Here is a 15915-nt window from a genome sequence, read left to right on the forward strand (position 1 = left end):
ATGGGAGACAGCAAGCCGATAGATAACCAGCGCATCCAGGGCGCACCTGACAACTTCTCTAAAACTGTGCTGTTTCATTACAAAGATAATACTGTTGCCCTGACAAAAACAAAATGCTCGTCGTGTCGGGATAAGATAGATGGTATTGGAAGAGGTCGCGTTATTGACTTTATTTTCTAAAGTCTGTCTCAAAGGACACAAATATTCCTCCGTCGAAAAAGGTGCGGTGAGTTGAATTGGAGTTTAGCGTCGCCGCGTCCATGAGTATTGCACTTATGGAGCGACGTGCATTCCCACTGAAATACTTTCCGCTGTTTAACATTAATACCCCGCTCAGCATACTGACTCCGAGCCGACCAGTTCTTGTTTTACCCCTTTAATGCCGAGCGTCAACAATTACCACTTTTAAACGTCTTTTGGTATGACGCGGCCGGGGATCGAATCCCGAACCTTCCGCTCTCCGGGCAGACGTTCCCGTCGAAAAAAAAAGACTTCGTGTTTTTACATAATGCCCCAGTAAGTCGTTCATCAAAGACTGTTTGTCGAAGAGTTTGTCAACAAAATCCATTATACTTTGAGGGGGGTACGTCTAAGGCGCCGCGATTCGCTGTGCAGAGTTGCGTCCCTTGGGCACGCCAGAAACCTATGATTGTGGGTTCGAATCCCGGTTCGCCCCGATTATGTTTCTAGGTTTGTCAGCACCATACCCGTGCTCGTGGGTTTCACCGAAGTGGTAAACGTCTGAGACCTGCATCACTTCGGGCTTTTTCTCCCACATTAAGCTGACACGCCGTGATATAACTGGAATAATGTTAAAAACGGCGTTAAACCCAACTCACTCACCCACTCATTATACTTTGAAACGTCAATACATGTCAAACTATGAATTATGTTCCTCAAAAGTACAACCAGTCGTTTGATCAGGATATGGCACTGATGTAACTGTTCATTCTTTTACAAACTTGTTTGTTTGTTTGTTGTTTAACGCCGCACTTAGCAATATTCCAGCAATACGACGGCGGTATGAAAATAATCGAGTCTGGACCAGACAATCCAGTGATTAAAAACATGAGCATCGATCTACACATTTGATATTTCCTATCATTGTCTGAACGCAGTCGCATACGTTCGTAGCATAGTCCTAAGGATCGGGGAAGATCCAGAGGGGTTGGCCAAGCACTCCAGACAGTATGGTGTGTCCCGTAACATTCGGGAAACTCATCCGATTTTGTCTAGTCGGATTACAATCGTGACTATGTCATTACAGATTCTGCTGTATCGTATCAAAATCGTAACAATGTCCTGTGTTATCTGGACGGTGTCCTGTGAATCAGGACGCTGTCGTGATTAAATCATGAATTGTTCATTGCCGTTTCTTGTCGATTGAGTCCAGTTTGCGTCCAGATCTTACCGAATGCAAACCGTCTTTGTCGGTTCACTGTCCGTTCACTGTCTGATCTCTGTCGGATCATATTCGACGCTGTCGTGACAGATTCGGTCGTTTTTTACCATGCGGAAGATACAAATCGGATCAGATTCGGATTGAGAACGGCTTAATCGGGACGCTTCCTGGACAATATCTGTTTGTGAATTTCCCGCCACGAATCACAGGATCTTGATCCGACTTTTGACAAATTATAATCGGAAATGGTCCATTTCTAAGCAAGGTTGTCGTTTCAAGTTTCTGTGTGGCATGTGGTTGAGATGGGCGTTTGCGGTCGATGATAAAGTGCAATGATTTACTCCTTTCTTGGTTTTTTGTTTGGCACATGATGGTTTTCTAAACATGGTATGGCATGAACACGGATATAACTTTCTATTTATTACTTAAGAAGATGTATACATACAGGGACTAATTGTAGTGTTCACCTGTAAGGACAGCAAGGCGCATCAGCAGCGGAACCACAATTTATCTTTAGCTATGACGTCGTTTCTGGTGGGACGTCATTCCGACCTCACGTCACAATAAGATTCGTTATGGTGTCTTTAGTTTCCATATACCGTGTCATATTAGGTTAGCAGAAAAATATGTCCAAAAAGTATATGATAAATCTCTAGACGTGAAAACTCTCCTTTCCCCTTCACTCGATATATGAAATATCCCTTATATATGTATCATATATCCTCATCACTTTGATTGGCTGTGATATTGGAGGTAGTCCAGTAGATAGAGTGTTCGCTTTTCACATGAGTCCTGGGATCGACTCCACAAATGGGTGAAATACGTAAAGCTAGTTAACATAAATCGACGCGACATTGGTACACCACGACAACACTCGTGGTTTGGTTGGTTTCTTATTTAAAGTACATGGAATGGTTGTTTTCACATCCGAATTGAAATTAATTGACTGGTTGAAGTATAGTTGTTGCGACTTAGACAGAGATGTCATCACCGAACCGTTCATTACACTGGCGAGATAATCAAATAAAACATAAGAAGTAAGAAACAACTTCAATTCCTTGTCTCCTAATTTAATTGACCCTTTCGCGACACATTTCTTCACAGAGTACCCAGGGATATCACACTTACGCCCGCGGCTTTCATACGTCGATGAGTTGAGTTGCTTTAACTGAATTCTGGACGAACGACTGTGTGTTTTACAAACCTACTGCCAGTTTTGCCTATTGTATTGTATATACAGTAGAACGCGAATATAACGAACACGGTTGGAACGAACAAACGGATACAGCGAACTGCTAAAACATCCCCGATTTATCTCCTAGATATTATCATATAAACTTTACGTACATAACGAACTCTCTACAGCGAACTAACGGATATAGCGAACTGATATCTGATCACCGACAAGTCCATCTATCACTTATTAGTGACGTGTATAGCGAACTGAGAAATCTCACTCAGTGTCAAGTGTCACTGACAATTGTCTGTACGCATTCAGACGCGAATCAACACAATTACTGGCGACGATTCAACCTCGTTAAACTTGCATTATGTTAATCTTAATTCTGATCAAATAATAACATCAGATACAATTTCGTCCGACCATTTCATTAAAATGTTGGTACTTTTTAACTGAATCACCAGTAGCTGCGGGAGGAAACGTGTGTAAACGTGTATGTGTATTGTATTGTGTTTTAGCCAAGATGGTGGACGTTTCCGAGCGAAAACGTATATAAGGAACAACGGATATAACGAACTTATTTCTCCGGTCCCTTGTAGTTCGTTATATCCATGTTCTACTGTATCTTCCAATCTCGTTAAAACTTCATGGAAGTTTTTACTTATTCCAAGAAAGGCCTCGTATGAGGTTTTACTTTTTGCAACGAAGACCACGTGATTTGAGTAGCAGATGGAATTTGGGCTAAAAATCGACAAGAAATGAAACGTTCTGCATTATGCATGAATGGAATTGAACTTGCAACTTCACGTGTCGTGTTAAGTTTTTAACCAACTGTTTTGCCACTGAACCAGCGGGGCAGGTATTGATAACGTTCAGTTTTAGATGTCATGGCATAGTTTTGTGTAAGCTGCACGTGTTTCTTCTCTCGCACGCTTTGATCGCATTCCTTTTATACAGCGACTCACTGTATTGTTTCACTATAAGAGATATCGAGCCTTTTCTATTATTCTTGCATTTAGTGAGTGAGTAAGTATAGTTTTACGCCGCTTTTAGCAATATTCAAGCAATATCATGGCGGGGAAACCAGAAATGGGCTTCACACATTGTACCCATGTCCGGAATCGAACCCGGGTCTTCGGCGTGACGAGCGAACGCGTTAACCACTAGGCTACCCGACCGCCCCTCTTGCATTTAGACGGTTTATAAGTGAGATAAAGCACTCCTCCTCGGTTATAGTCGAGGAAATAAGACCTCGGCAGTCGGGTATCGGTATCAAAAGAGCTCGGAGATTCGCTCCTCCGTCTTACATTGACGATACCCTCTTGCCTCGGTTTTATTTCCGCGACCACAACCTCGGAGTCTTGTTTTATCCCTCACCATTCGTCACCACTCGCCCCTTTCCGTAACCTGCATGAAGACTCGTCACCCTATCGATGAATGTTGTGTGCGAAAATACGACAAACCAATCAGAATGCGCGTATGTTTCAAGTTCTTCGTCAAAGAATCCCTAACAAATAATTTTGGATTTTACATTTGTCTTGCATCTAAAAATATTGCCAAGACACAGTTAGATGTGTTCAATCATACTGTATAATTCCGCATGTCCCGATGTGCTTAAAGTAGCATCTAAAATATATATGACATATGGGGAAATGTATGTGAACCATTACGCAACGAGTTGACAATAGTTTTAGGTATGCCCGTTTGCTCTAAGACGGAACCCGGTCGCAATAATGGCTATGAGAGGGGCACGAGTCGCTCTTCGGCTTGTCCCGGAATAACACGAGTTGGTCACGAATGATTATGTCTATTGTTGTCCTTCTTAAGATTTTCTTACGCTTTGTTTTTGATTAATGACATGGTCAAGTACAAAAGTAAGGCTACAATGAGTGAACGCCCCCTTTTAAAAAGAAGACATGGACCCCAATAGAAAGTACATGTGCATGTGTATATCGTCAAGTAGACCCCTTTGCAGTTTGACAGGAGGCAGCTGATTGGCTGTGGTAGTTTGGCACATCGCTAGTCTTTAACATAACCGGGTGGAATTGTATTAGTTTTGTTACTTTAAACAATACCAAGCCAATATGTCACCTTACAATTGTGTGCTGATGCATCTGTATTATCTAAAAAAATATTTGAAAAACGATTTCCACTCTCAAATTTGGGGTTATTTTCTATAGTGAATTTCTGCATGTTTTCGCAAACAGACATGTGGTTTATGTCCGCTGTCGCCCTATCTGCACTGAAAGCTGGGACAAGAATTCTTTTTGCCCGTTGTACGAATTCCTCATTCAAATGCCCTGTACCGCTGTCAACAGTAGTAGTGTCTACGGTGATTACATCGTGAAATATTACCTAGAATAAATTCTAACTAAGCTGGTATTTCTGTTCACACATGCTACTTTCCTGCTCACGCCCGATTGTTTGGGTGAACATTTACATGGACGCACTGAGAAAATTGAATTCAAGATTGGACACATGGCTACTGTCGGTAATTGGTCCCAGTTTTTCTCAAGTAAAATCACGGAAAATAAGGCATAATATTTATTACCTCAGTATTCCAATGACAAGACAAGATCACCGCGCAAAAAACCGAGAGAAGCGTACGTAAAATATGCATTAAGGTCGCTTGATAGGGATTGTAATGGTTTGTCTGGCCGATAAATAATCAACAGACACGAAAGCATAACAACGATATCTTTCAAAAAAAGTATTCATTTGTTTTTAGCCAGACCTAACCAACAGGACACAACAGTTTTAAGCAAATGACAATCTAAGCTATTATAACACAGGCTAATTAATTGCATTCGATGAAATTACAGACATTTCGCTCTGTGGCGTACCACACAGGCAGCAACACAACGAAAGCTTGATTCTCTCTCTCTCTCTCTCTCTCTCTCTCTCTCTCTCTCTCTCTCTCTCTCTCTCAGAGAGGTCTGAAGGAGGAATATTTAAATCATAAAACTCATGCAGTGTATAAAAAACGAACATACTATAGATCAAATACTGATTACTATAACAGTAATCTGACGAGACTTTTTAGCGACATCTCCTTAAACAATGTATTATGGCAAGTAAACATTGTTGAAAGTATCAAAGAAGTGATGAATATGTATACGTAAAATGACGTATTATCTAAAAAAATGTCTTACTTGCAAATGAACACAATGGCAATTTTTCTCTGGTTTTCTTGAGGACCTGTACATTTCTAACACTGTGGCAACACTTGGAGGTGACAGCACGTGCTGGACTGAACATCACGTGCACAACATATGTCACGTGATGCCTAGGCTGTGACGACACACCAAGGGCAACAAACCAACCATTACTGCCACACACAGAGTACTGACATTTATCTGCATAAATCGGATGACATCACATCACAACAGAAGTTGTAGGCCGACGCTTACATATGCACACGCATTTGTCACACTCGACCCTTTCCGTTGCCTGCAAGCAGACTCGTCCCCTATCGATGAATGTTACGTGCGAAAATACGACAAACCAATCAGAATTCGCGTATGACTTCAAGTACTTCAGTCAAAGAATCCCACAGGAATATTTATTTTACTTTACATATGTCTTTAAAAATATACCCAAGATACAGTTAAATATGTTCAATCACACTGTATTATACTGTAAGTTCAGCATCTGGACTATATATGATATATGGGGGAAATATACGTGAATCATTGCACAACGATTTCACAATTCTTTTCGCTATGCCCGTTTGCGCTGAGACGGAACACGATGCGAGGAATGTCCTCATGTTTCATTTCGTTTTACCTCGATTGATTCCGATACTTTTGGGAGACAAATGTGACGATTGAGGCTGTTATTTTATATCCGCTCACTGAGTGAACATATATTTTGTCAGTTGGCTATACAACTGGTCATTATTGGCATTCCTATGGGCTGAGATTGTCCTCCTTGTTGATCTATTTGTTTATGTATAGGCGTCGGAATTACTGGTCGGATTTTCAATGTTAAAACAAGGTAATTTGGCCAAGAAGTGATATTGCGGGAATATTGCTAAAGGTGGCGTAAAACCATACTCACTCACTCACTCCCTATTTGATAGTGACTCCTTAACGCATGCTCATGATATAGTCGGAATCGTACACTCGACTCTGCTTTTGGCAAAGATTTCTTAGGAATATGGAAAAATATTCTCGCTTTTATTCTAATAAGTTTTTATCGATATCCAGGAAACACCGGATACAGGTGAGGAAATAGTGTTTCCAAACTTATTGAGTGAGTGAGTGAGTTGGGTTTAACGCCGCTTTTAACAGTATTCCAGTTATATCACGGCGTGTCAGTTTAATGTGGGAGAAAAAACCCAAGTGATGCAGGTCTCAGACGTTTACCACTTCCGTGAAACCCCCGAGCACGGGTATGGTGCTGACAAACCTAGAAACATAATTGGGGCGAACCGGGATTCGAACTCACAATCATAGGTTTCTGGCGTGCCATAGGGACGCAACTCTGATTCCAAACTTAGAGACAAAAACCGCCAAAACTTTTGGTGCCGAAGTCGGAATCCGTCGTTAATTCGAACTCTTTTAATTCGAATTCCGAGTATTCGATGTATCAATGAAGACGATATAACACAGTGACTATGTCATCACATAACCCATTATCGACAGTTTGATTGTTCCGAACAGCCAATAACTCGATATATTATCGATCTCCCCAAACATAAGACATCGATTTCGTGTCACATATTACTCCCATACAACTGATCGTAATTTCAACACACATGTCCCGACCGTCATTTTGCTAAGACTGGGACGTTTTTATCGTTGAAATATACAACCAATGTTTATATTCGCTGACACTCTAGAACGTACATAACAGCTGTTCTTGCCGATGTATAGATTGCCACTAAAGTCAAGGGCACGTACACACGCGGGTACCAGGTGTTTGGCCGGGTCTAATGTGTGATGGTTGGCATGTGGTTATGAGAAGATTTAATGCTTGATCAGCGCTCCGTGATGTCTGCTTCTACAATCTATTGTATACACCTGGTGGGATGAAAAATCGATACGTTGGTTCACGAGATATTTGCTGTGTGATTATTGACTTTTCCAAACCATTAATCACCCTGCTTAAAGGTTCCTGACCTGCGTGATTTATGATGTCAGAAAATTAAAGCTACTTTAATCATTTTGTGTAGTAAGGTAGACTTAGTGATATAATTAAATCTTGTAATACAGCGGTTACCTTTGCTCATTTCAGTTAGGTCAAGGTCACATTGACATTTGTGATTTGTCGTCTTTGTAATTTTTGCATATTTTCTAGGAGAGTTAAGAGAATCTACCCCCGGCTCCTCGCAGTGATATCGCGATCCCTACCGAGAGTGTCACGAGATTGTCTGGCGTTGCGACAGAGCTCCACTGGCCAAGACGGGTTTCCTACCTATCTATGAACATACACCTATGCCAAAATGTTAAAGAACACGATTTTTTCCATAGTTTATATTCAAGGTGAAATGGGGTTAAACGTCGCGTCCAAGATTATTGCACTAATATAGCGACGGGCATGCACGTGTGTGTGTGTGTGTGTGTGTGTGTGTGTGTTTGTGTGTGTGTGTGTGTGTGTTTGTGTGTGTGTGCTTGTACTAGTCCAGGCTGATGCCGATTTATAGTGCTAGCACACTGAGATACCATGCCGCAGTTTATCATAAATACCCCACTCAGACACAGTATACTGACTCCGAGCCGACGAGTCTTTGTTTACGCCCCTTAATGCCGAGTGCCAGACAGGGTAACAACAAGTACCATCTTGTAACGTCTTTTGGTAATCGAACCCCGGACCTTCCGCTCTTCGGGCGGATGCTCTACCACTAGACCACGGAGGCGGTCTGTATATGTTGACAACTGGGTTATCATGTACCAACTCGATCATGTACAGGCCACCGTCATATGGCTGCAACGTCGCTGCATGAATCAAACAAACAATACCTCACTATTGTGGGTTTATGCTGAACGACGCCTGATTAGTGAAACGTGTCAAGATATTCTCATGTACATTATAGTGCATAATTGGTAACATTAACGCCCCTGATATTTGTAAACTGTCAATGCAGAGTTAACTCATACGTATGTATCATATCTGGATACGTTGGCTCTAGATGATTCTATAACATGCTTAAACGCCTTGATGACTTTTGGGATATAAGCTGGGCCTCAGCTGTTAGAGAAATTCTTTTTTGGCATGGATTTGCATATGCGTGGATATCCCAGATGTTTGAAATAAAATAATGTTAAAACAACGATGTAAAGATGTCGAGACTGGTCAGCTGATATCAGATGTTCAAAGTCGCTACATGCCTGTTCCATGTTTAAGATGGAAATAATACCAGAAATGTATTCGATCTATATGTTTACGCAGATGTTTAACGAAGTTCAGATGTGGTAGACAAACCTTCAATATACAGTCACGTTATGGCAGAAATATTGCCGATGTGACGTTAAATTTTAACTCACTCACTCACTCATTCAATATACAGTTACGCAGACATTCCAAAGATAATGATGTTTTCACATCGATGAGTCCTTACTACAAATATTACCAAGAAGATGAATACCATGTGTTATTAATATGTCCAGTATATGAAGATATAAGAATCAAATACCTGCCTAATTATTTCTATACGTATCCAACACAAAGAAAATTGGTACAGTTAATGAATAGTAAAAAAAGCCACATTCTTCTCAGATTTGCTTTTTTTAAATAAAGAAACACGATACATTGAATATAAATCAAACTCAAATTAGTACATCAATTCAGATCTATTATACGAATGGTGCTCCAAGACGAATTATCCTACAACAAAATGTCAGTTTACTATTGGCCTCATGGCTACACATACGACATAAATCTGTCTGTCATTTGCATCTATATTTTATGCCATGGAACCAACGTTTCAGCTCAAGTTGAATAGTTTTCGTATATCTCTTCAATTTTTTTTGACCAAATACATTAAAATTAAAGAAAATGTACAAAACAGTCCTTCCTATGTTCCAGATCACAACGTTCGGTTCAACAAACGCTTCCTCAGGTTTGGACGTAATTTCGGCGAGCCGTTCCTACGCTTTGGTCGAGGTGGCACTTCCCTTCTTGAAGATGACATCGACAAACGTTTCGACTCCTATGAGGATAAAGCCTACCTACGATTCGGACGATCAGACCCCGGAGAAGACCCCATGCTAAAAGCCATACTACTACGAGGTGCCCCCAACAACAACGGCTGGCAATACCGGCTTAAGCGTGATGCTATGGATGAAACAAAGGCCAAGGACAACGATCACAGTCGTCAACGTCGCTCGGTGCAGGAGTCGTCTATATCATCTGCTGATGCCATGAAAAGATCAGTAGATACCACAGACGATGTCCGAGTTAGACACCTTGCTAACTATGACGCTCTAAGCGACAGGGTCGACGATTTAGAGAAACGCTTCATGAGGTTTGGTCGAAATGGATGGCTTCATTTCGGTAAACGTGGATTTGAAGTTTGATTTTCGAACACGGACCCTACTGCCTTTGTCGACCTCGACACCCGACATACCAAACTGCTGATTCTGACTGAAGTTTTTTTGTTTTATGTCTATTTTATAAGAACTATTTTGAGACGTTGTTGACTCTATTCGCCTTAATGAATGGTCATACTGCTGACACTGTTTACTGCTGATGTTGGTCTATTGTTCACATATTGAGAATGCTTGTTTGAGATTTAAACATCATACTCATCGCCGTGGGGGAGAGGGCATCTTCCTCTCCCCCTCAAAACAACATTGTGTCTGTTTCTCAAATAACATAGGCTGTCTAAATATACATACATGACACAATCCGCAGATCTGGAGACTGGCCCTCGTTTGATGGGGCGTAGTTTGTCCGATATTTGCCGTGTTATGAGAGAAACAGGTTGTTGTACATTCCATCCTCAGGCCGGGGTTGTCTCCCCTTAATTTGACACAAAATAAAGATGCATATCTAACTAACTTTGTTGCATTTGTTTTGTTCTGAAAGTTGTAATGGCGCACGTGTTGGGGGTCGCCTAATGGTTGAAAAGTTCGTGCGTCAGGCCCGGGTTCGAATCACAACATGGGTAGACTGTGTGAAGCCGATTGGAGGTGTCCTTCGCCGTGATATTGCTGGGATTTAAACCCGGCATAAAACCCAACTCACTCACATCCTCACATTTATTAGCATGAAACACATTGTCCGAAACATCACTACAATACACACGTACATAGGGAAGAATGAGGGTACAGTCGAGAAACGCTCCAAGCATTAATTGTTAATCATGTATCTCTTAACTTAGGGACATTTGTTCAGATGTCCCCCGTGGGAACCGCGTAAGAATAGGTCCCTAATACTCTATTGCTAGGCGACAATGGAATATGATGGCCAGGTATCTTGGCTCATTGCGTATCATCGTACTCACACCACACGCGCGACGTTTCTCATGTGATCAACCACTGGTTTGCCTGGTCTATTGTTAAAGTATAATGGTGGCGATCTGCCGCAAGTCTATGTTAAGGGTACGGGTGGCGATCTGCCGCAAGTCTATGTTAAGTGTGCGGGTGGCGATCTGCCGCAAGTCCATGTTAAGTGTACGGGTGGCGATCTGCCGCAAGTCTAAGTTGAGTGAACGGGTGGCGATCTGCGATAAGTCTAAGTTAAAATAGTTACAAAAGGATGGTGATCTATAGAAAGTTTGTGTAGAAGTATACGGATGGTGATTTATCGCAAGTCTATATAAAACAGAAGGGTGGCGATCTCCAGTAAGTCTATGTCAAAGTATAAGTCAGTGATCTGTTGTCAGTCTCTGTTATGGTTTTCAGGTAGTGATTTTTCGCAAGTCGGAAGAAAAATAAACGGACGAAGATATTTTGTAAGTCTATGTTGAAGTACAAGGGAATTCATCTCAGTAAGTCTGTGTTAATGTTTATGGGAGGCGATCTGAAGTAGATCTATGTTGAAGTAAGGGAGCGGTCATGTGGCGTGAAGTGTATGAGTGGTAACATGGTGCAAACATAATCCTCGAGTATACGTATCTCCTTTCTGCAGTGAAAAACAACCCGGATGCATTAGCCACCACGCACTTCTCCATACCAAGTCTTATCGCTGCACATATCTCTCGCTTAATAGTGTAATCTGATTGGACGGCTAATAAAGTATCATTCGGACATTGTAAAAACAAAAATATGGTAGAGAATGGGTTCAGGAAATATACCAAAAATGGAGACATAATACACACGATTATCGAGTTTTAAAGTATATTATTAGTTATGTGAAGCTTCGTCCAATATTTTTCTGCTAACCAAATATGACACGTATACGGCAACTAAAGACACCATAACGAATTTATCATGCCGAAAAGTTTACACTATTGGTATCTTTGACGCACAGGTCATGTCAAGCTCAAAACTTAAAACTTAACACTTACAACCTAAGAGTGAGTTGGGTTTAACGCCGCTTTTAACAGTATTCCAGTTATATCAAGGCGTGTCAGCTTAATGTGGGAGGAAAGCCGGAAGTGATGCAGGTCTCAGACATTTACCACTTCGGTGAAACCCAACGAGCACGGGTATGGTTCTGACAAACCTAGAAACATAATCGGGGCGAACCGGGATTCGAACACACTATCATAGGTTTCTGGCGTGCCCAAGGGACGCAACTCTGCACAGCGAATCGCGGCGCCTAAGACGACTGGGCCACCCCTGCCCCTGACAACCTAAGACAATAAGTGTCAAAGGGAGACTACTCTTCAAACCTCAGAGGCCAAACCGTGTTGATAATTTTAACTTTATAAAACATTATCAAAGACACGAACGCGATCCAAAAAAATTAACGTCCTTGCACATCAAAACTAATTATATTAAAACACAAAACAGTATCGAATAACGAATTTCCGTACCAGATTTTTCATGTGACATATGTGAAAATCCAAAATGGCTGTTACTAACGGAAAACGGTCTCATATTAGGTCAGTAACAACCATCTTGGATTTGTACTGATGGTATACGGGGATATGGGGTTAGTAGTTCTCCTCTCTGATTGGTCAAACTCACTTTGAGACATAACAAACAAAGTCTTTTGACACAGGAAAGTGAAAATCTGAAAATACATAACCCCAAACAAGGGCTTATGTCTGAGAAGATACAAGTACGAACGTTAATTACGTGGGCATTGTGATACACGCTGTGTGGCACCAACTTAACAACGTCATAGTATAACATGAGCCTCCAGTGTCGGAGTTTAACACAGCGTGTCGGAGTAACGTTGGAGCAAAGCCCAAACAGATGGAGATCGTGCTTGTTTACCACTGTGGTAAAACATAAGAGTGAGTGAGTGAGTTAGTATGGTTTTACGCCGCTTTTAGCAATATTCCAGCAATATCACGGCGGGGGACACCAGAAATTGGCTTCACACATTGTACCCATGTCGGGAATCGAACCCGGGTCTTCGGCGTGACGAGCGAACGCTTTAACCACTAGGCTACCCGACCGCCCTAAAACATGAGAACACCGGTATTTGGTGCTGAGAGACCATGACTCTGGGACATTCTCCTGTTGTTTCTTGTCTGCAAAAACTCTAACCGACTGGTAGTTACAAGGTGAGGCCAGACCGTTTTTAAACTTGGTTTACGAATGTGATGACTCCCAAATATTGAAATGTGACATATAAAATATGAAAAGGTTTTTATTTCGCCTACCAGAAATAAGGAAAACAACGAAACCAACTCGTTTACTGTCTCTATCAATATAAATGCATTATTTAAGATACTAAAATTAAAACTGTTGAAAATCTATGGTAAAAAATTCAAAACACAAAGAATTATGAAGAACCCCTTTTCCTCATTGGTAGCATTCGCTCGTTACGCCGACACCAGGGTTCCATTCTCCCGATGGGTACAATGTATGAAGCACTATTGGTCTCCCTACCCACGTTACATTTTGAGGAAATCAACCGACCTGAATTTTTAGGTCCCTAATCCGTTCCACTTGAAAAATCTATCCGGAAGAAATTATTTGGAATAGGCCTGGGTTCTACATTTGATTGTTTGTAAATGACATCTATTTCTAAGGTTATGATTGCTATTATCAGAGACTTGACGTTAAGATATTTGGTGAAATACCATTTTATGTTTTGTAAAATGTAATCAGTTTGATGCGGTGTCGTCTTTCTTTTGAAGATTGAAAAAAATCATTATATATTTTGGCATGACTGGAACCACGAACTCCCCACAAATAGTCCTCAATGCGTCCAAATGTACAATCTCGCGTAACAATGATTGGTCGTTTGGACAATTGACACATATGACATCAGCAGTCGGAGTCAGGCTGAAAGATGTGTACATGTCTCCAGCATATTTCTTTCTAGTCTGTATTTAAAACTCATTTAGCATTGTTGATTGAATATGGTTTTACGCCGCTTTTAGCCATATTCCAGCAATATCACGGCAGGGGGACGCCAGAAAAGGGGATCACACTTTGTACCCATGTCGGGAATCGAACCCGGGTCTTCGGCGTCACGAGCGAACGCTTAAACCAGTAGGCTACCCGACCGCCCCCCTCATTTAGCAGTAAATGATTAGACTAACCTTTTTAATAATTCTATTTGTAATTTGATTAGAATACAAATTTTGATTCTGAGGTATAAGCATTATTGACTACTTTTCGGAAGCTACTTTCTAAATAACTTTCGATCCATTTCAGAAGAGTTAATGAATGATCCCTTTATGCCATACTCTATCGAAAGCTTTGACAAAAAACGGCTGTAATTTATTTACTTTCGTCTAATGCACTTGCAATAAAAGTATATAGTTGCGTGAGCTGATATGGGGTGAGTGAGTGAGTATGGTTTAACGCTGCTTTTAGCAATATTCCAGCAATAATCGGCTTTAACCATTAGGCTACCCCGCCGCCCCGTTCAGTCACCTGGCATATATGCCGATTTGTATATAGGATCAGCTGTTCGTGTTTTCCTGAAGAAGTTAAACACATGTTTGAATATTCACTTTGCAAAGCTTTTGGCTAAACAACTTGTGAGTGCTACAGGTCTATAGTTTGTGCATTTGTGTACATCGCCTTTTTATGAATTGGCGTTACTGATGCTTGTTTCAAAAGGGACGGAAATATTTTATTCTAGAGGGATAATTTAGATAACTTAGTCAGGATTAGAGCTGGACAAATTGCTGTTTATTTTAGTAACTTGTTACTTATAATTTATAAGACTTTATTTCGATACGTTTATGAAGTAAATACCGATGTAAAGTCTTTGCGAAAATGCATATAATAGCCGTTATGCTTGTTTGTTTGTTTTGGTTTGTTTTTTGCTGTTTAACGCCGCACTCAGTAATATTACAGCTATATAACGGCGGTCTGAAAATAATCGAGTCTGGACCAGACAATCCAGTGATTGACATTATGAACATCGATCCACGCAATTGGGATACGATGACATGCATCAACGAAGTCAGCGAGCCTGACCACCCGATCCTGCTAGTCGCCTCTCACGACAAGCATAATCGCCTTTCATGGCAAGCATGGGTTGCTGAAGACCTATTCTACCCTGGGTCTTCACGGGTCAGCTGTACGTAGAACAATGGCCTTGACAGGTAATCGTCGCATTGACTCGTGCAACACGTGTTGTACCTGGCCAAACATACGTAATCTGTTATCAATAAAACATGTCACGGTCCACGAAACGTCAGGCCAATGGCGACACATTGTACAGGTATTGTGGAATGTTATCGACTATCTTGATGTCAGTAAGTGTGTAAATGTGCTCGATCAGCAGTAAAACTTCGCTTATCTTGACGGAACATATTATCTGAAACTAAAGAAGACGCACCTGTGCTTGGATATTATAGGTGTTCAGACGAGCAGTGTGTCAAAGAGATTTTGGTCAACTCCGGTTTAAAGAGTATTTAAATTAAATTTTAATCAGTATACAATAAAAATAATAATATTGATCATGATGATGATGATGATGATGATATAAGCAAAACAACCCTTTTCGTAATCATAATAAAGCTGTGCTAAAAGCAGAGCCCATTAATGGATTCCAACCAAATCATAAGCAAGTGTTTAATGAAATATAAGCGACATAACCATTTCGATATTCAATAAATCTCTGCTTAAAGCAGAGTCGATTGTACGATTCCAACTAGATCATGACTTCTATGCGTGTCAATCAACCTTTGCTAACTTTCACAGTTCAGAAGACAACCAGATTATTTTAAAATGTGTAATTATGTATGTGTACACCCGCTTATCTTTTGTGTTACCATAACAAATCTCAGCTTTCGATATGGGATATA

The 15915-nt window shown here is 40.9% G+C and overlaps 1 protein-coding gene across 1 annotated transcript; it reads left to right on the forward strand.

Annotated features, from left to right (window-relative positions):
• LOC139462634 (FMRFamide-related neuropeptides-like) lies at positions 1–10102 on the forward strand. Its single transcript, XM_071244465.1, has 2 exons — positions 1–142; positions 9612–10102. The coding sequence occupies exons 1-2, from the start codon at positions 1–3 to the stop codon at positions 10100–10102; spliced, it is 633 nt and encodes a 210-aa protein (XP_071100566.1).
• Positions 10103–15915: the final 5813 nt, after the last annotated feature.

The sequence above is a fragment of the Haliotis cracherodii genome, unplaced genomic scaffold, assembly GCF_022045235.1.
Source record: "Haliotis cracherodii isolate W230 unplaced genomic scaffold, xgHalCrac1.p SCAF_15, whole genome shotgun sequence".
Classification (NCBI taxonomy): Eukaryota; Metazoa; Mollusca; class Gastropoda; order Lepetellida; family Haliotidae; genus Haliotis; species Haliotis cracherodii.

Coding starts and splice junctions, on each gene's coding strand:
- LOC139462634 (XM_071244465.1), top strand. CDS start 1: ATGGGAGACAGCAAGCCGATAGATAACCAGCGCATCCAGGGCGCACCT. Junction 143..9,611: donor GTGTCGGGATAAGATAGATG/GTATTGGAAGAG, acceptor CCTATGTTCCAG/ATCACAACGTTCGGTTCAAC.